The sequence below is a fragment of the Amblyraja radiata genome, chromosome 3 (genome assembly GCF_010909765.2).
Source record: "Amblyraja radiata isolate CabotCenter1 chromosome 3, sAmbRad1.1.pri, whole genome shotgun sequence".
NCBI classification, from domain to species: domain Eukaryota; kingdom Metazoa; phylum Chordata; class Chondrichthyes; order Rajiformes; family Rajidae; genus Amblyraja; species Amblyraja radiata.
Window position 1 is genome coordinate 115,020,898 of NC_045958.1, and position 15,544 is coordinate 115,036,441.

Here is a 15,544-nt window from a genome sequence, read left to right on the forward strand (position 1 = left end):
GGAAGCTGCAGACCAAATTGAGTTGATTTGCACCATGATCAGCCTCTCAAAGCACTTCATCACCACCGGCGTTAGTGCCACTGGTCGATAGTCATTGAGGCACGTCACCTTGCTCTTCTTGGGCACTGGTATAATTGATGCCCTTTTAAAGCAGGTGGGAACCTCAGACCTCAGAGGTGAGAGGTTGAAAATGTCTGTGAAAACTCCAGCCAGTTGGTCCGCACAGGTTTTTAGAACACGACCGGGTATACCATCAGGACCAGGCGCTTTTCGAGGGATCACCCCTCTGAAGGATTTCCTGATGTCGGCGTCTGTGACTGAGACTGAAATACCATCACAGCGAATGGGGGATCGCGAAGGCACATCAGTATTCTTCCTATCAAAGCGTGTGTAAAACGCATTGAGCTCGTCAGGGAGAGATGTTTCGCCGACATTCGAGCTGCCTCCTGATTTCGCCTTGCAGGAGGCGATTGCATTCAGACCCCGCCACAGCTGCCGAACATCTGTCTCATCCTCCAGTTTGGAGCAGAAGTCCCTTTTGGCCTTTTTGATGGCCTTACCAAGGTCGTATCTGGACTTCTTGTAGACCACTGTATCATCAGACATGAATACCCGGTGTCTGGTTTTCAAGAGAGTGCGGATCTCAAAGTTCATCCAAGGTTTCTGATTGGGAAACACTCTGAAGGTTTTTGTGGGGATGCAGTCCTCAACACATTTCTTTACTGTGGCGTATTCATTCAGGTCCGTTGCCGAGTCCTTGAACATTGCCCAGTCTACAGACTCCAAACAGTCCTGGAGTTGTTCCACTGCACCCCCCCCCCCTCCCCCCCGACCAGCTCTGTACTGTCCTCACTTCTGGGGGTGCGCTCTTTAATTGCAGGAAGAAGCAGCACCGCGGTATGGTCGGATTTACCGAAGTGAGGGCGAGGGATAGAACGATAGGCATCCTTGATGGTGGTGTAGCAGTGGTTGAGGGTGTTAGGTCACCCGGTGCAGCAGGAGACATGTTGGTAGAAGTTAGGGAACGATTTCGTAAGGTTTGCCTTATTGAATTGGAGCTTGATTGTAATCGTATGCTCGCTGACTGGATAGCATGCAACGAAGAAGCTTTTCACTGTACCCATGACAGTAAACTAAACTAAACTAAAGGTCAGAACCTTTTTCCCAGGGTGGAAATGTCCATCACTTGAAGGCGTGTCTATACTGTGAGAGGGGAAATGTTTAATGGAGATGGAGTGTGGGGCAAGTTCTTTTTTACACAGAGAGTGGTGGGCCTCTGGATCGCATTGCCATGGGTGGTGGTGGAGGCAGATAAGATAGTAACATGTCAGAGGCTTTTAGAAAGGCACAGGGAAGTGCAGGGAATTATGCCCCTGTCCCACTTAGGAAACCTGAACGAAAACCTCTGGAGACTTTGCGCCCCACCCAAGGTTTCCGTGCGGTTCCCAGAGGTTGCAGGTGGTTGCCGGAGGTTGCAGGAAGTGGAAGCAGGTAGGGAGACTGACAAAAACCTCCGGGAACCTGCGGGAACCACACGGAAACCTTGAGTGGGGCGCAAAGTCTCCAGAGGTTTCCGTTCAGGTTTCCTAACTGGGACAGGGGCATAAATAAGTACAGGCAGATGAGATCAGTTTAATTTGACACCATGTTTAACACAAACATTGTGGGCTGAAGGGCCCGTTCCTGTCCTATGTTCTATGTTATACTCGCCTGTTCTTATCTCATGGTACCTGGTCTTATCTTGTACCATCAACGATTCAACCTTGGCAGGCTGATAAAATGCGTGTATAATGACGCACTATCTAGCACTCCTCCCCATAAGTCATGTGGGGGAAGTTGACACATTACCACAGGTTTCAGCAAGCAGCCAGCTAGTGCCCACAGGATGAGTCATTTGGAAGAGAACGCTATTGCAATCACTGTAAGACCACAATGGAACGAGTGAATGGTTCTGGATTATAACTCGCTGAAACATCATTTCTTGCTCACTTTCCACTTCCTCCTCGTCCAACATTGTTTTTGCCTTATATCATGCAGATGGTTGAAAGACCTTAACACAACTCAACAATTCCTTTGTGTCTTTCTCGCTTCAGATACCCGAGACACACTACCTGGCTAAGCCCCATCCCATTCTGGAGAGGAAGAAGACACTGGTTCACACTTTCACAAGTTATAGCCGTAGAATTAGGCCATTCGGCCCATCGAGTCTACTCCCCCTTTCAATCATGGCTGATCTCTGCCTCCTAATCCCATTTCCCCCATAACCCTTGACACCCGTTCTAATCCAGAATTTGTCTATCACTGCCTTAAAAATATCCACCGACTTGACCTCCACAGCTTTCTGTGGCAATGAGTTCCACAGATTAACTACCCTCTGACTAAAGAAGTTCCTTCTCACTTCCTTTCTAAAGGAGACACTACACTGAGGAGATACAAGAAATTGCAGATACCTGAATCTTGAGCAAAGAACAATGTGCTGGAGCAACAAAGTGCTGGAGAAACTCAGCAGGTCAGGCAGCAGCTAATAGTAGCTCAGACATTGGAAAGAGTGAGGGAAAGGTAGACGTTAGGACTAGTAAGTCTTAAAGGAAGGACAGGCATGAAGTGGTGAAGGAATATAGTGATGCTGGTGTACTGAAGTGTGCTTGTTTCAATGCAGGGAGTGTTGTGGAGGAAGCAGATGAAGTTAGAGTCTGGATCAGTGCTTGGTTCAGCGTTTAGTTGAATTAATTGTCACGTGTACCGAGTTCCATTGAAAAGCTTTTAGTTATGTGCTGATTTAACCTTCTCCCTCTCAAATTGCAGATTAAAACTTATTTATGGTCACTACCTCCTTTACCTTGAGTTCCCTTATTAAATCTGGTTCATTAGATAACACTAAATCCAGAATTGCCTTCTCTCCAGTACAAGCTGCTCTAAGAATCCATCTCGGAGGCACTCTACAAACTCACTTTCTTGGGGTCCAGAACCAACATGATTTTCCCAGTCTACCTGCATGTTGAATATCTCCCATAACCACAGTGCCATCACCTTTGTTACATGCCAATTTTAACTCCTGCTGCAACTTACACCCTATATCCAGGCTACTGTTTAGGGGTCTGTAGATAACTCCTATTAGTGTCCGCTTACCCTTACAATTCCTCAATTCTATACATGGTCAGTCCCTATGTCCCTCGCACCTCACTGGTGTCTGTAAATTGTCCCTGTAAAATGGCTCTAGTTTGTCAGACAGAGCTGGTGTGCGGGTAACAGTTGGTCATCAAGGACTTAGAGATTGATAGATTCTTGATTATTAAGGATGCCAAAGGTCACGGGAAGAAGCTAGGAAAATGGGGTTGAGAGGGAAAAATAGATCAGCCGTGACTCAATAGCGGAGTAGATTCAATGGGCTGAATGGCCTAATTGTGTTCGCAGGTCTTATGGTCTAATCATCTACCGGCCTATGTCTCAACACTCTCCCTCCCTCACTTGGCACCCTCAGCTCATCTGGTTCCACCTCTCACTTCTATATATGGCTCTCATCCTTTAGTTTAGTTTAGTTTAGTTTTAGTTTAGAGATACAATGTGGATAAAGGCCATTCGGCCCACCGAGCCGACACCGACCAGGGATCCCCGCACATTAACATACACTTGAGGCAATTTTATTTTACATTTATACATTATTACCAAGCCAATTTACCCACAAACATGTTTGTCTTTGTAGTGTGGGAGGAAAGGGGCTGTCCCACTGCGGCGACCTAATCTGCGAGTTTAGAAGAGTTTGTACTCGACTCAAACTCCCAGCATGGTCGACACGTGGTCCTAGGAGGTCCTTTGAGGTCACTGTAACTCTCCTTATTGCTCGAGGGAAGTTCCTGCATACTCACAGCCTCAGTTTGGTCGAGGAACATTTTCAGCATGTTGAAAATTTTTCCACGAGTAAAATTTGGTCACATGGTTCTTTTGAACTCGTAGTGCAGTGGAGTGGGGTCGCTATGTAGTTACAGGCAGTCGAGGGCAGCCATAGGCAATCTCCTTCGTTGACCGGGCATTTTAATTGGCTCATTGGAGTTTTCAGGACCAACGAAAACCGACCGGTATTGTTAAATGCCCGCAAAACTTTATTAAACGTTGTCTGACTTCTTAAAAGTGTCAACCATCTCTTTGCCTCAACAGATGCTGCTAAACCTCCTGCCTTCTTCCAGCAGCTGATTTTTTGCTCCAGTTTCCAGCATCAGCATTCTCTCCTGCCTGATTAGATTTTCACAACTGCAAAGAAGTTGTAATTTGAAAGAAATTATTCACTCATGTAAAATAAAGAATTTCACTGTTCAGTTGCAAACAGTATGTGATAAACAAAGCACGAGTGAACTATTGAATAATTAATTTACAACATTTAAAACTGCAGAATATACGTTGCAGTAATAATGACAGTAATCGAGGGCCTGACATGGAATTGAAGGGAAATAGCCAACTCATTCACACTTTGTGCTGGGTTCTAGTTTGTGCAACTTCTACAGATGTGCCGTAGAGCATTTTATCAGGATGCATCACAGCTTGGTTTGGGAACAACTACATCCACGACCGCAAGGAATTGCCGCGAATTGTGGACGCAGCCCAGGCCATCACACAAACCAACCTCCCTTCCACTGATTCCATTTATACCTCACGCTGCCTCGGCAAGGCCTGCAGCATAATCAAGGACAAGTCTCCCCTCTCCCGTCAGAAGTGTGAAAACGTACACCTCCAGATTCAGGGACAGTTTCTTCCCAGCTGTTATTAGGCAACTGAACCAGCCTACCACAACGAGAGAGCGGTCCTCAACCACTATCCACCTCATCGGGGACCCTCGGACTATCTTTGATCGGACTTTGCTGGCTTTACCTTGCACTAAACGTTATTCCCTTATCCTGTATCTGTACACTGTGGATGGCTCGATTGTAATCATGTATTGTCTTTTCGCTGGCTGGTTAGCACGCAACAAAAGCTTTTCGCTGTACCTCGGTACACGTGACAATAAACTAAACTGAACGGAGATTAGTTCTCTTATAAATGAAAATCATGAGAATCTAGAGGTCATGTTAAAGTTAAGGATCAACAGGCATTCTCCTTCTGGCCAGAGCCATTACTTACCTCAGTTTTAGTGTTAATCTGGACATTTTGATTTAAGCATGTCATCAAAGTGCTTACATCACCCTTCTTGGCAGCTTCGTGGAACATCTTCTCTTGTGGCCATACTGCATTGGAGTGAAAAATGTTAAGTTATCAGTATCATTGTTTAAATATTGTTTACTAAACATTTACCAACCAATCAAGCATTTTACAGATGTTTGCTTATTTATGAATTGTGGCAACATCTGAAAGTATAATTTTTTTTGTACTTCACCTTCCAGATTGCTAGCTTCTGTACCCATCGATGACTTATTTCTGAGACACAAGGAACTGCAGATGCTGGTTTACCAAAAAAAAAAACCCAAGAGTGCTGGAGTAACTCAGTGGGTCAGGAAGCAACCCATGGAATATGTGGAAAGGTTGGGACCCTTCTGAAGTACATTCACCATCGTAAACAAAGGGGAGGGAACTAATGTGTGGCATAACTGGTGGAAGAGAGGTCTGATAGTGGCTGGCCCGAAACGTTGCCTATTTCCTTCGCTCCATAGATACTGCCACACCCACTGAGTTTCTCCAGCACTTGTGTCTACCTCTGATAGTGGCTATGGGACAATTTTTGCCATTCTCTTCATTCACCTAAGGTACTGGAAGAGAGAAGGTGGGTGATGGTGAGAAAGGGAGGGAAGCATGGAATGCCAACGTCCCCGGGTGTTGTACCTCTTGTGAACAGGTTCACCCACTTAGAAGCTGTCGGGACAGAAGACGTTTTTACACTGAGCGGCGGACTGGCCTGTGAAGCAAAAAGGGCTGTTGAGCCAAAACCAAAGAGGCCAACGTCAGGCAACGCCATTGTAGTTGGAGACTCCATTGTGAGAGGTACGGACAGGGGTTTCTGCGGTAACAGACGGGATTCGAAGATGGTGTGCTGCCTTCCTGGTGCCAGGATCCAGGATGTCACGGGCAGAGTGCAGAAAATCCTCAAGGGCGAAGGTGAACAGCCAGAAGTGGTAGTGCATGTCGGCACAAACGATGTCGGAAAGAAGGGGATGAATATTCTGCAGCGTGACTTTACGGAGCTCGGAAAAATGCTGAAAAGCAGGACCTCCAGGGTTGTTATCTCCAGTTTGCTTCCAGTTCCTTGTGCTGGCTTGAGCAGGAACAGGGAGATACGGGACCTGAATGTGTGGCTGAGGAACTGGTGCAGGGGGCAGGGATTTAGATTCTTAGATCACTGTGATCTGTTTTGGAGTAAGGGGGAACTGTACAAAAGGGACGGATTGCATCTTAACAGGTGGGGGACCAGCATTCTGGCAGGCAGGTTTGCCACTGCTACACGGGTGGTTTTAAACTGAATAAGGGGGGTGGGTTGTTGAATGGAATAGTCAAGGACGGAATTAAAGGGAAAGAGAGTAAAGGGATGGTGAATTAACGGGAAAGGAAACTCACAAAAGGATAGGAGAGTATGGCCAAGTGTAATAGGGATCGATGTGAATGGTGAGATGCGTAAGGAATTAAAAGTATTGTATATGAATGCACAAAGTATAAGAAGTAAAGTAGATGAGCTTGAGGCTCAGTTAGAGATTGGTAGATATGACATTGTGGGGATTACTGAGACGTGGTTGCAGGAGGATCGAGCCTGGGAACTTAATATTCAGGGTTATACATCCTATAGAAAGGACAGGCAGAGGAGGGGGGATAGCTCAGCTGGTGAGGGATGGAATTCAGTCCCTGGCGAGGGAAGACATAGGGACTGACGAGGTAGAGTCACTGTGGATTGAGTTGAGGAATTGTAAAGGCAAGAAGACACTAATTGGTGTTATCTACAGACCCCCAAATAATAGCCCGGATGTAGGGTGTAAGTTGCAGCAGGAGTTAAAACTGGCTTGTAACAAAGGTAATGCCACTGTGGTGATGGGGGATTTCAATATGCAGGTAGACTGGGAAATTAAGAAACTTAAGACCCCAAGAAAGAGAATTTGTAGAATGCCTCCGAGATGGATTCCTAGAGCAGCTTGTAATGGAGCCGTCCAGAGAAAAGGCAATTCTGGATTTAGTGTTGTCCAATGAACCAGATATGATAAGAGAACTCGAGGTAAAGGAACCGCTTGGAGGTAGTGATCATAATATTAGTTTTAATCTGCAATTTGAGAAGAAGGTTAAATCGGAAGTGTCAGTGATGCATTTGAACAAAGGGGACTATGAAAGCCTTTGATTAGGTCCAGCACGGGAGACTGGTGACTAAAATTAGAGCACATGGTATTGGGGGTAGGGTGTTGACATGGATAGAAAATTGGTTGGCAGACCGGAAGCAAAGAGTAGGAGTGAACGGGTTCTTTTCAGAATGGCAGGCAGTGGCAAGTGGAGTGGCGCAAGGCTCGGTGTTGGGGCGGCAACTGTTTACCATATATATTAATGATTTGGACGAGGGAATTAGGAGCAACACTAGCAAGTTTGCGGATGGCATAAAGCTGGGTGGCAGTGTGAGCTGTGAAGAGGATGTTAGGAGGTTGCAGGGTGACCTGGACAGGTTGAGTGAGTGGGCAGATGCGTGGCAGATGCAGTATAATATGGATAAATGTGAGGGTATCCACTTTGGCGGCAAAAACAAGGGGGCAGATTATTATCTCAATGGGGTTAGGTTAGGTAAGGGGGAGGTGCAGCGGGGTGTAAACTACCCAAGCAAAATATGAGGTGCTATTTCTCAAATTTACGGTGGGCCTCACTCTGGCCATGGAGGAGGCCCAGGACAGAAAGGCAGGATTCGGAATGGGAATGGGAGGGGGCGTTGAAGTGCTGAGCCACCGGGAGATCAGGTTGGTTATTGCGAACTGAGTGTAGGTGTTGTGCGAAGTGATCGCCAAGCCTGCGCTTGGTCTCACTGAGGTTGATCTTACGCTGAATAATCCAACCAGAATTTTCTTTGGAAGTGGAAAGAAATAATAGAAATTGCATTCTTTGCAACATGTAAAAGGAGATGAGATACTGTATTGTAATTTTGCTGCATGTCATTGTGGTATACATCATGTCTTGATTGGTGAATATGTTTAGTTTGTGACTTTATTTGAAGCAGAAATAATATGTGAATGGTTCATTGACCATAATTCCGACTGGTAACTACGCACTTCGTCCGAGCACATTATCGCAAGCGTCATGCAAGCCGTCTTAAATGACCACCTAAACTGTCATTTGGCAACCTAAAATGCTGCCAAGGTTGCCCGGCTGGGAACAGGGAAAAAAAGTTAAGCGAGAGCCCTGATAGATATAAAATGCTGGAGTAACTCAGCGGGATAGACAGCATCTCTGGATAGAAGCAATAGGTGACGTTTCAAGTCAAGTCAAGTTTATTTGTCACATACACATACGAGATGTGCAGTGAAATGAAAAGTGGTCAATGCTCGCGGACTTTGTGCAAAAAGACAAACAAACAAACAACCAAACAAACTATAAACACAATCATAAACACACACATATTCTTTTACATATTAAATATTGGAAGGAAAAACGTAGTAAAGTTAGTCCCTGGTGAGATGGGAGTTTACAGTCCGAATGGCCTCTGGGAAGAAACTCCTTCTCAACCTCTCCGTTCTCACCGCATGGCAACGGAGGCGTTTGCCTGACCGTAGCAGCTGGAACAGTCCGTTGTATGGGTGGAAGGGGTCTCCCAAGATTTTATTTGCTCTGGAGTTGCACCTCCTGTTGTATAGTTCCTGCAGGGGGGGGCGAGTGAAGTTCCCATAGTGCGTTCGGCCGAACGTACTACTCTCTGCAGAGCCTTCCTGTCCTGGGCAGAGCAATTCCCAAACCAGATGGTAATATTTCCGGACAAGATGCTTTCCCTTCTTCTGAAACATCACACATTCCTTCTATCCAGAGACGCTGAGTTACTCAAGCATTTTGTGTATAGTTTTCCAGTGTTCTTTCCCCACTGATGGTACACATCTGTTTTATATTGTATACTGCAAATTAGTGTGATGTTGAAATCTAACATTGCAGGACAATGAATCAAAATAATATCAATTTTGCATTCTGTAATGTTTAACCCTGCCAATGTTTTGACTGTGAATAATGAAGGCATTAATATAGTGTTCTTTATGCTAGTTCCATTCAATATACATGTTCAAAGGAACTGAGCTCACAAAATGTACTTTATACAACGTGAACTGCCAAGGGACCTTGTGGTTATCACTATGCAATGGTAGCTTTTATTTTGAGAGCTGCAATTCAAAAATAGGGATGTAATGCTGAGGCTCTATAAGGCACTGGTCAGACCACATTTGAAGCAGAGTGAGCAGTTTTGGGCTCCATATCTGAGGAAGGATTTGAGAGGGTCCAGAGGAGGTTTACAAGAATGATTCCGGGAATGATTTGGGTTAGCTTATGGTGAGCGTTTGAAAGCACCTGTACCTGTACTCGCTGGAGTTTAGAAGGTTGAGGGTGGACTTCATTGAAACTTACCGAGTAGTGAGAGGCCTGGATAGGGTGAATGTGGAGAGGATGTTTCCACTAGTGGGAGAGTCTAGGACTAGAGGCCATAGCCTCAGAATAAAAGGATGTGCCTTTCGAAAGGATATGAGGAGGAATTTCTTTAGTCATGCCCCTGTCCCACTTATGAAACCTGAGCGGAAACCTCTGGAGACTTTGTGCCCCATCCAAGGTTTCCGTGCGGTTCCCGGAGGTTGCAGGTGGTTGCCGGAGGTTGCAGGTAATGGAAACAGGTAGGGAGACTGACAAAAACCTCCGGGAACCGCACGGAAACCTTGGGCGGGGCACAAAGTCTCCAGAGGTTTCCTAAGTGGGACAGGGGCATAAGTGGGACAGGGGCATTAGGGTGGTGAATCTGTGGAATTCATTGCCGCAGGCGGCTGTGGAGGCCAAGTCGATGGATATTTTTAAGGCAGAGATTGACAGATTCCTGATTAGTACAGGTGTCGGAGTTATGGGGAGAAGGCAGAAGAATGAGGTTGAGAGGGAGAGATAGATCAGCCATGATTGAATGACATAGTAGACTTGATGCGCCAAATGGCCTAATTCTGCTCCCATTACTTATGAAGTTATGAACGTCCCGGTTGTGAATGAATTGTGTTGTAGGTTAGAGCTTGTCCAGTACACCTCCAGGTTTTATTTTTAACATAATATGTATCTGTCTCTATTGGGCTCTGGAGTTCAAGACCTCCACCACATTTTGAGCACTGTGTTTTCCCCAACTCCTTAATAGACAATAGACAATAGGTGCAGGAGTAGGCCATTCGGCCCTTCAAGCCAGCACCGCCATTCAATGTGATCATGGCTGATCATCCCTACTTATTCCCTTAAGTCTATGACACATTGTTATTAACTCCTCTGCTGAGTCAGTTCTTCCTCCTCACCCTGTCTTGGTTACTCATCATTGCGCTGAATAATTTCAGCGTTTGTAGTTTGTTTGTTTGTTTGTTTGTTTTTGTGCACAAAGTCCGCGAGCATTGCCACTTTTCATTTCACTGCACATCTCGTATGTGTATGAGACGAATAAACTTGACTTAACTTGTATGAATTCTGTTTCTAAAGAAAACAAGCCCAGCCTAATCTCATAATTATACGGTGCCAAACACTGGCTATAAACTCAGATTATAAGGCACCCTTACATGGTAACCATAGGAATTAAACAAAAACAGCATGGGTTTACGAAATGGAAGTCATGCTTAACAAATCTGGTGGAGTTTTAGTGAGGATGTAACCAGCACTCTGTATCTTCTCCTTCAAGTATCTATTGTACTGGAGTTTAACTTGTTTTTTGGTACTTCGGATGTGTTTGGATAGCATGCAATACAAAGCTTTTCATTGTGCCTTGAGAATAATTAACCCAAACCTAGACCTGGAATAGATAATGGAGAACCAGTGGATGTGGTGGACTTTAGACTTTAGAGATACAGCTATGAAACAGTCCCGTTTGCCCACCGGGTCCGCACCGACCAGCGATCATTCTGTACACCAGCACACTAGGAACAATTTACAAATTCACCAAAGCCGATTAACCTACAATCCTGAATGTCTTTGGAGGGGGGGTGGGTTGTTGAATGGAATAGTCAAGGACGGAATTAAAGGGAAAGAGAGTAAAGGGATGGTGAATTAACGGGAAAGGAAACTCACAAAAGGATAGGAGAGTATGGCCAAGTGTAATAGGGATCGATGTGAATGGTGAGATGCGTAAGGAATTAAAAGTATTGTATATGAATGCACAAAGTATAAGAAGTAAAGTAGATGAGCTTGAGGCTCAGTTAGAGATTGGTAGATATGACATTGTGGGGATTACTGAGACGTGGTTGCAGGAGGATCGAGCCTGGGAACTTAATATTCAGGGTTATACATCCTATAGAAAGGACAGGCAGGCAGGCAGAGGAGGGGGGATAGCTCAGCTGGTGAGGGATGGAATTCAGTCCCTGGCGAGGGAAGACATAGGGACTGACGAGATAGAGTCACTGTGGATTGAGTTGAGGAATTGTAAAGGCAAGAAGACACTAATTGGTGTTATCTACAGACCCCCAAATAGTAGCCCAGATGTAGGGTGTAAGTTGCAGCAGGAGTTAAAACTGGCATGTAACAAAGGTAATGCCACTGTGGTGATGGGGGATTTCAATATGCAGGTAGACTGGGAAATTAAGAAACTTAAGACCCCAAGAAAGAGAGTTTGTAGAGTGTCTCCGAGATGTATTCTTAGAGCAGCTTGTAATGGAGCCGACCAGAGAAAAGGCAATTCTGGATTTAGTGTTGTCCAATGAACCAGATATGATAAGAGAACTCGAGGTAAAGGAACCGCTCGGAGATAGTGATCATAATATTAGTTTTAATCTGCAATTTGAGAAGGAGAAAGTTAAATCGGAAGTGTTAGTGATGCAGTTGAACAAAGGGGACTATGAAAGCCTTTGATAAGGTCCAGCACGGGAGACTGGTGACTAAAGTTAGAGCACATGGTATTGGGGGTAGGGTGTTGACATGGATAGAAAATTGGTTGGCAGACCGGAAGCAAAGAGTAGGAGTGAACGGGTTCTTTTCAGAATGGCAGGCAGTGGCGAGTGGAGTGCCGCAAGGCTCGGTGTTGGGGCGGCAACTGTTTACCATATGTATTAATGATTTGGAAGAGGGAATTAGGAGCAACACTAGCAAGTTTGCGGATGATACAAAGCTGGGTGGCAGTGTGAGCTGTGAAGAGGATGTTAGGAGGTTGCAGGGTGACCTGGACAGGTTGAGTGAGTGGGCAGATGCGTGGCAGATGCAGTATAATATAGATAAATGTGAGGTTATCCACTTTGGCGGCAAAAACAAGGGGGCAGATTATTATCTCAATGGGGTTAGGTTAGGTAAGGGGGAGGGGCAGCGAGGTGTAAACTACCCAAGCAAAATGTGAGGTGCTATTTCTCAAATTTACGGTAGGCCTCACTCTGGCCATGGAGGAGGCCCAGGACAGAAAGGCAGGATGCGGAATGGGAATGGGAGGGGGCGTTGAAGTGCTGAGCCACAGAGAGATCAGGTTGGTTATTGCGAACTGAGTGTAGATGTTGTGCGAAGTGATCGCCAAGCCTGTGCTTGGTCTCACTGAGGTTGATCATACGCTGAATAATCCAACCAGAATTTTCTTTGGAAGTGGAAAGAAATAATAGAAATTGCATTCTTTGCAACATGTAAAAGGAGATGAGATACTGTATTGTAATTTTGCTGCATGTCATTGTGGTATACATCATGTCTTGATTGGTGAATATGTTTAGTTTGTGACTTTATTTGAAGCAGCAATAATATGTGAATGGTTCATTGACCATAATTCCGACTGGTAACTACGCACTTCGTCCGAGCACATTATCGCAAGCGTCATGCAAGCCGTCTTAAATGACCACCTAAACTGTCATTTGGCAACCTAAAATGCTGCCAAGGTTGCCCGGCTGGCAACAGGGAAAAAAAGTTAAGCGAGAGCCCTGATAGATATAAAATGCTGGAGTAACTCAGCGGGATAGACAGCATCTCTGGATAGAAGCAATAGGTGACGTTTCAAGTCAAGTCAAGTTTATTTGTCACATACACATACGAGATGTGCAGTGAAATGAAAAGTGGCAATGCTCGCGGACTTTGTGCAAAAAGACAAACAAACAAACAACCAAACAAACTATAAACACAATCATAAACACACACATATTCTTTTACATATTAAATATTGGAAGGAAAAACGTAGTAAAGTTAGTCCCTGGTGAGATGGGAGTTTACAGTCCGAATGGCCTCTGGGAAGAAACTCCTTCTCAACCTCTCCGTTCTCACAGCATGGCAACGGAGGCGTTTGCCTGACCGTAGCAGCTGGAACAGTCCGTTGTATGGGTGGAAGGGGTCTCCCAAGATTTTATTTGCTCTGGAGTTGCACCTCCTGATGTATAGTTCCTGCAGGGGGGCGAGTGAAGTTCCCATAGTGCGTTCGGCCGAACGCACTACTCCCTGCAGAGCCTTCCTGTCCTGGGCAGAGCAATTCCCAAACCAGATGGTAATATTTCCGGACAAGATGCTTTCCCTTCTTCTGAAACATCACACATTCCTTCTATCCAGAGACACTGAGTTACTCAAGCATTTTGTGTATAGTTTTCCAGTGTTCTTTCCCCACTGATGGTACACATCTGTTTTATATTGTATACTGCAAATTAGTGTGATGTTGAAATCTAACATTGCAGGACAATGAATCAAAATAATATCAATTTTGCATTCTGTAATGTTTAACCCTGCCAATGTTTTGACTGTGAATAATGAAGGCATTAATATAGTGTTCTTTATGCTAGTTCCATTCAATATACATGTATAAAGGAAATGAGCTGACAAAATGTACTTTATACAACGTGAACTGCCAAGGGGACCTTGTGGTTATCACTATGCAATGGTAGCATTTACTTTGAGAGAGCTGCAATTCAAAAATAGGGATGTAATGCTGAGGCTCTATAAGGCACTGGTCAGACCACATTTGAAGCAGAGTGAGCAGTTTTGGGCTCCATATCTGAGGAAGGATTTGAGAGGGTCCAGAGGAGGTTTACAAGAATGATTCCGGGAATGATTTTGGGTTAGCTTATGGTGAGCGTTTGAAAGCACCTGTACCTGTACTCGCTGGAGTTTAGAAGGTTGAGGGTGGACTTCATTGAAACTTACCGAGTAGTGAGAGGCCTGGATAGGGTGAATGTGGAGAGGATGTTTCCACTAATGGGAGAGTCTAGGACTAGAGGCCATACCCTCAGAATAAAAGGATGTGCCTTTCGAAAGGATATGAGGAGGAATTTCTTTAGTCATGCCCCTGTCCCACTTATGAAACCTGAGCGGAAACCTCTGGAGACTTTGTGCCCCATCCAAGGTTTCCGTGCGGTTCCCGGAGGTTGCAGGTGGTTGCCGGAGGTTGCAGGTAGTGGAAACAGGTTCGGGAGACTGACAAAAACCTCCGGAAACCTCCGGGAACCGCACGGAAACCTTGGGCGGGGCACAAAGTCTCCAGAGGTTTCCTAAGTGGGACAGGGGCATAAGTGGGACAGGGGCATTAGGGTGGTGTATCTGTGGAATTCATTGCCGCAGGCGGCTGTGGAGGCCAAGTCGATGGATATTTTTAAGGCGGAGATTGACAGATTCCTGATTAGTACAGGTGTCGGGGTTATGGGGAGAAGGCAGAAGAATGAGGTTGAGAGGGAGAGATAGATCAGCCATGATTGAATGACATAGTAGACTTGATGCGCCAAATGGCCTAATTGTGCTCCTATCACTTATGAAGTTATGAACGTCCCGGTTGTGAATGAATTGTGTTGTAGGTTAGAGCTTGTCCAGTACACCTCCAGGTTTTATTTTTAACATAATATGTATCTGTCTCTATTGGGCTCTGGAGTTCAAGACCTCCACCACATTTTGAGCACTGTGTTTTCCCCAATTCCTTAATAGACAATAGACAATAGGTGCAGGAGTAGGCCATTCGGCCCTTCAAGCCAGCACCGCCATTCAATGTGATCATGGCTGATCATCCCTACTTATTCCCTTAAGTCTATGACACATTGTTATTAACTCCTCTGCTGAGTCAGTTCTTCCTCCTCACCCTGTCTTGGTTACTCATCATTGCGCTGAATAATTTCAGCGTTTGTAGTTTGTTTGTTTGTTTGTTTGTTTTTGTGCACAAAGTCCGCGAGCGTTGCCACTTTTCATTTCACTGCACATCTCGTATGTGTATGTGACGAATAAACTTGACTTAACTTGTATGAATTCTGTTTCTAAAGAAAACAAGCCCAGCCTAATCTCATAATTACACGGTGCCAAACACTGGCTATAAACTCAGATTATAAGGCACCCTTACATGGTAACCATAGGAATTAAACAAAAACAGCATGGGTTTACGAAATGGAAGTCATGCTTAACAAATCTGGTGGAGTTGTAGTGAGGATGTAACCAGCACTCTGTATCTTCTCCTTCAAGTATCTATTGT

At 45.1% G+C, this 15,544-nt stretch overlaps 1 protein-coding gene across 1 annotated transcript in view; it reads right to left on the reverse strand.

The window, feature by feature from the left end:
- The window catches only part of ankdd1b (ankyrin repeat and death domain containing 1B), a 78,710-nt gene that overhangs the window by 52,961 nt on the left and 10,205 nt on the right, over positions 1-15,544 (reverse strand). The window contains exon 2 of the mRNA XM_033018632.1: positions 5,113-5,216. Coding sequence (XP_032874523.1) covers positions 5,113-5,216 — 104 coding nt within the window. The remainder of the gene's footprint in view (positions 1-5,112; positions 5,217-15,544) is intronic.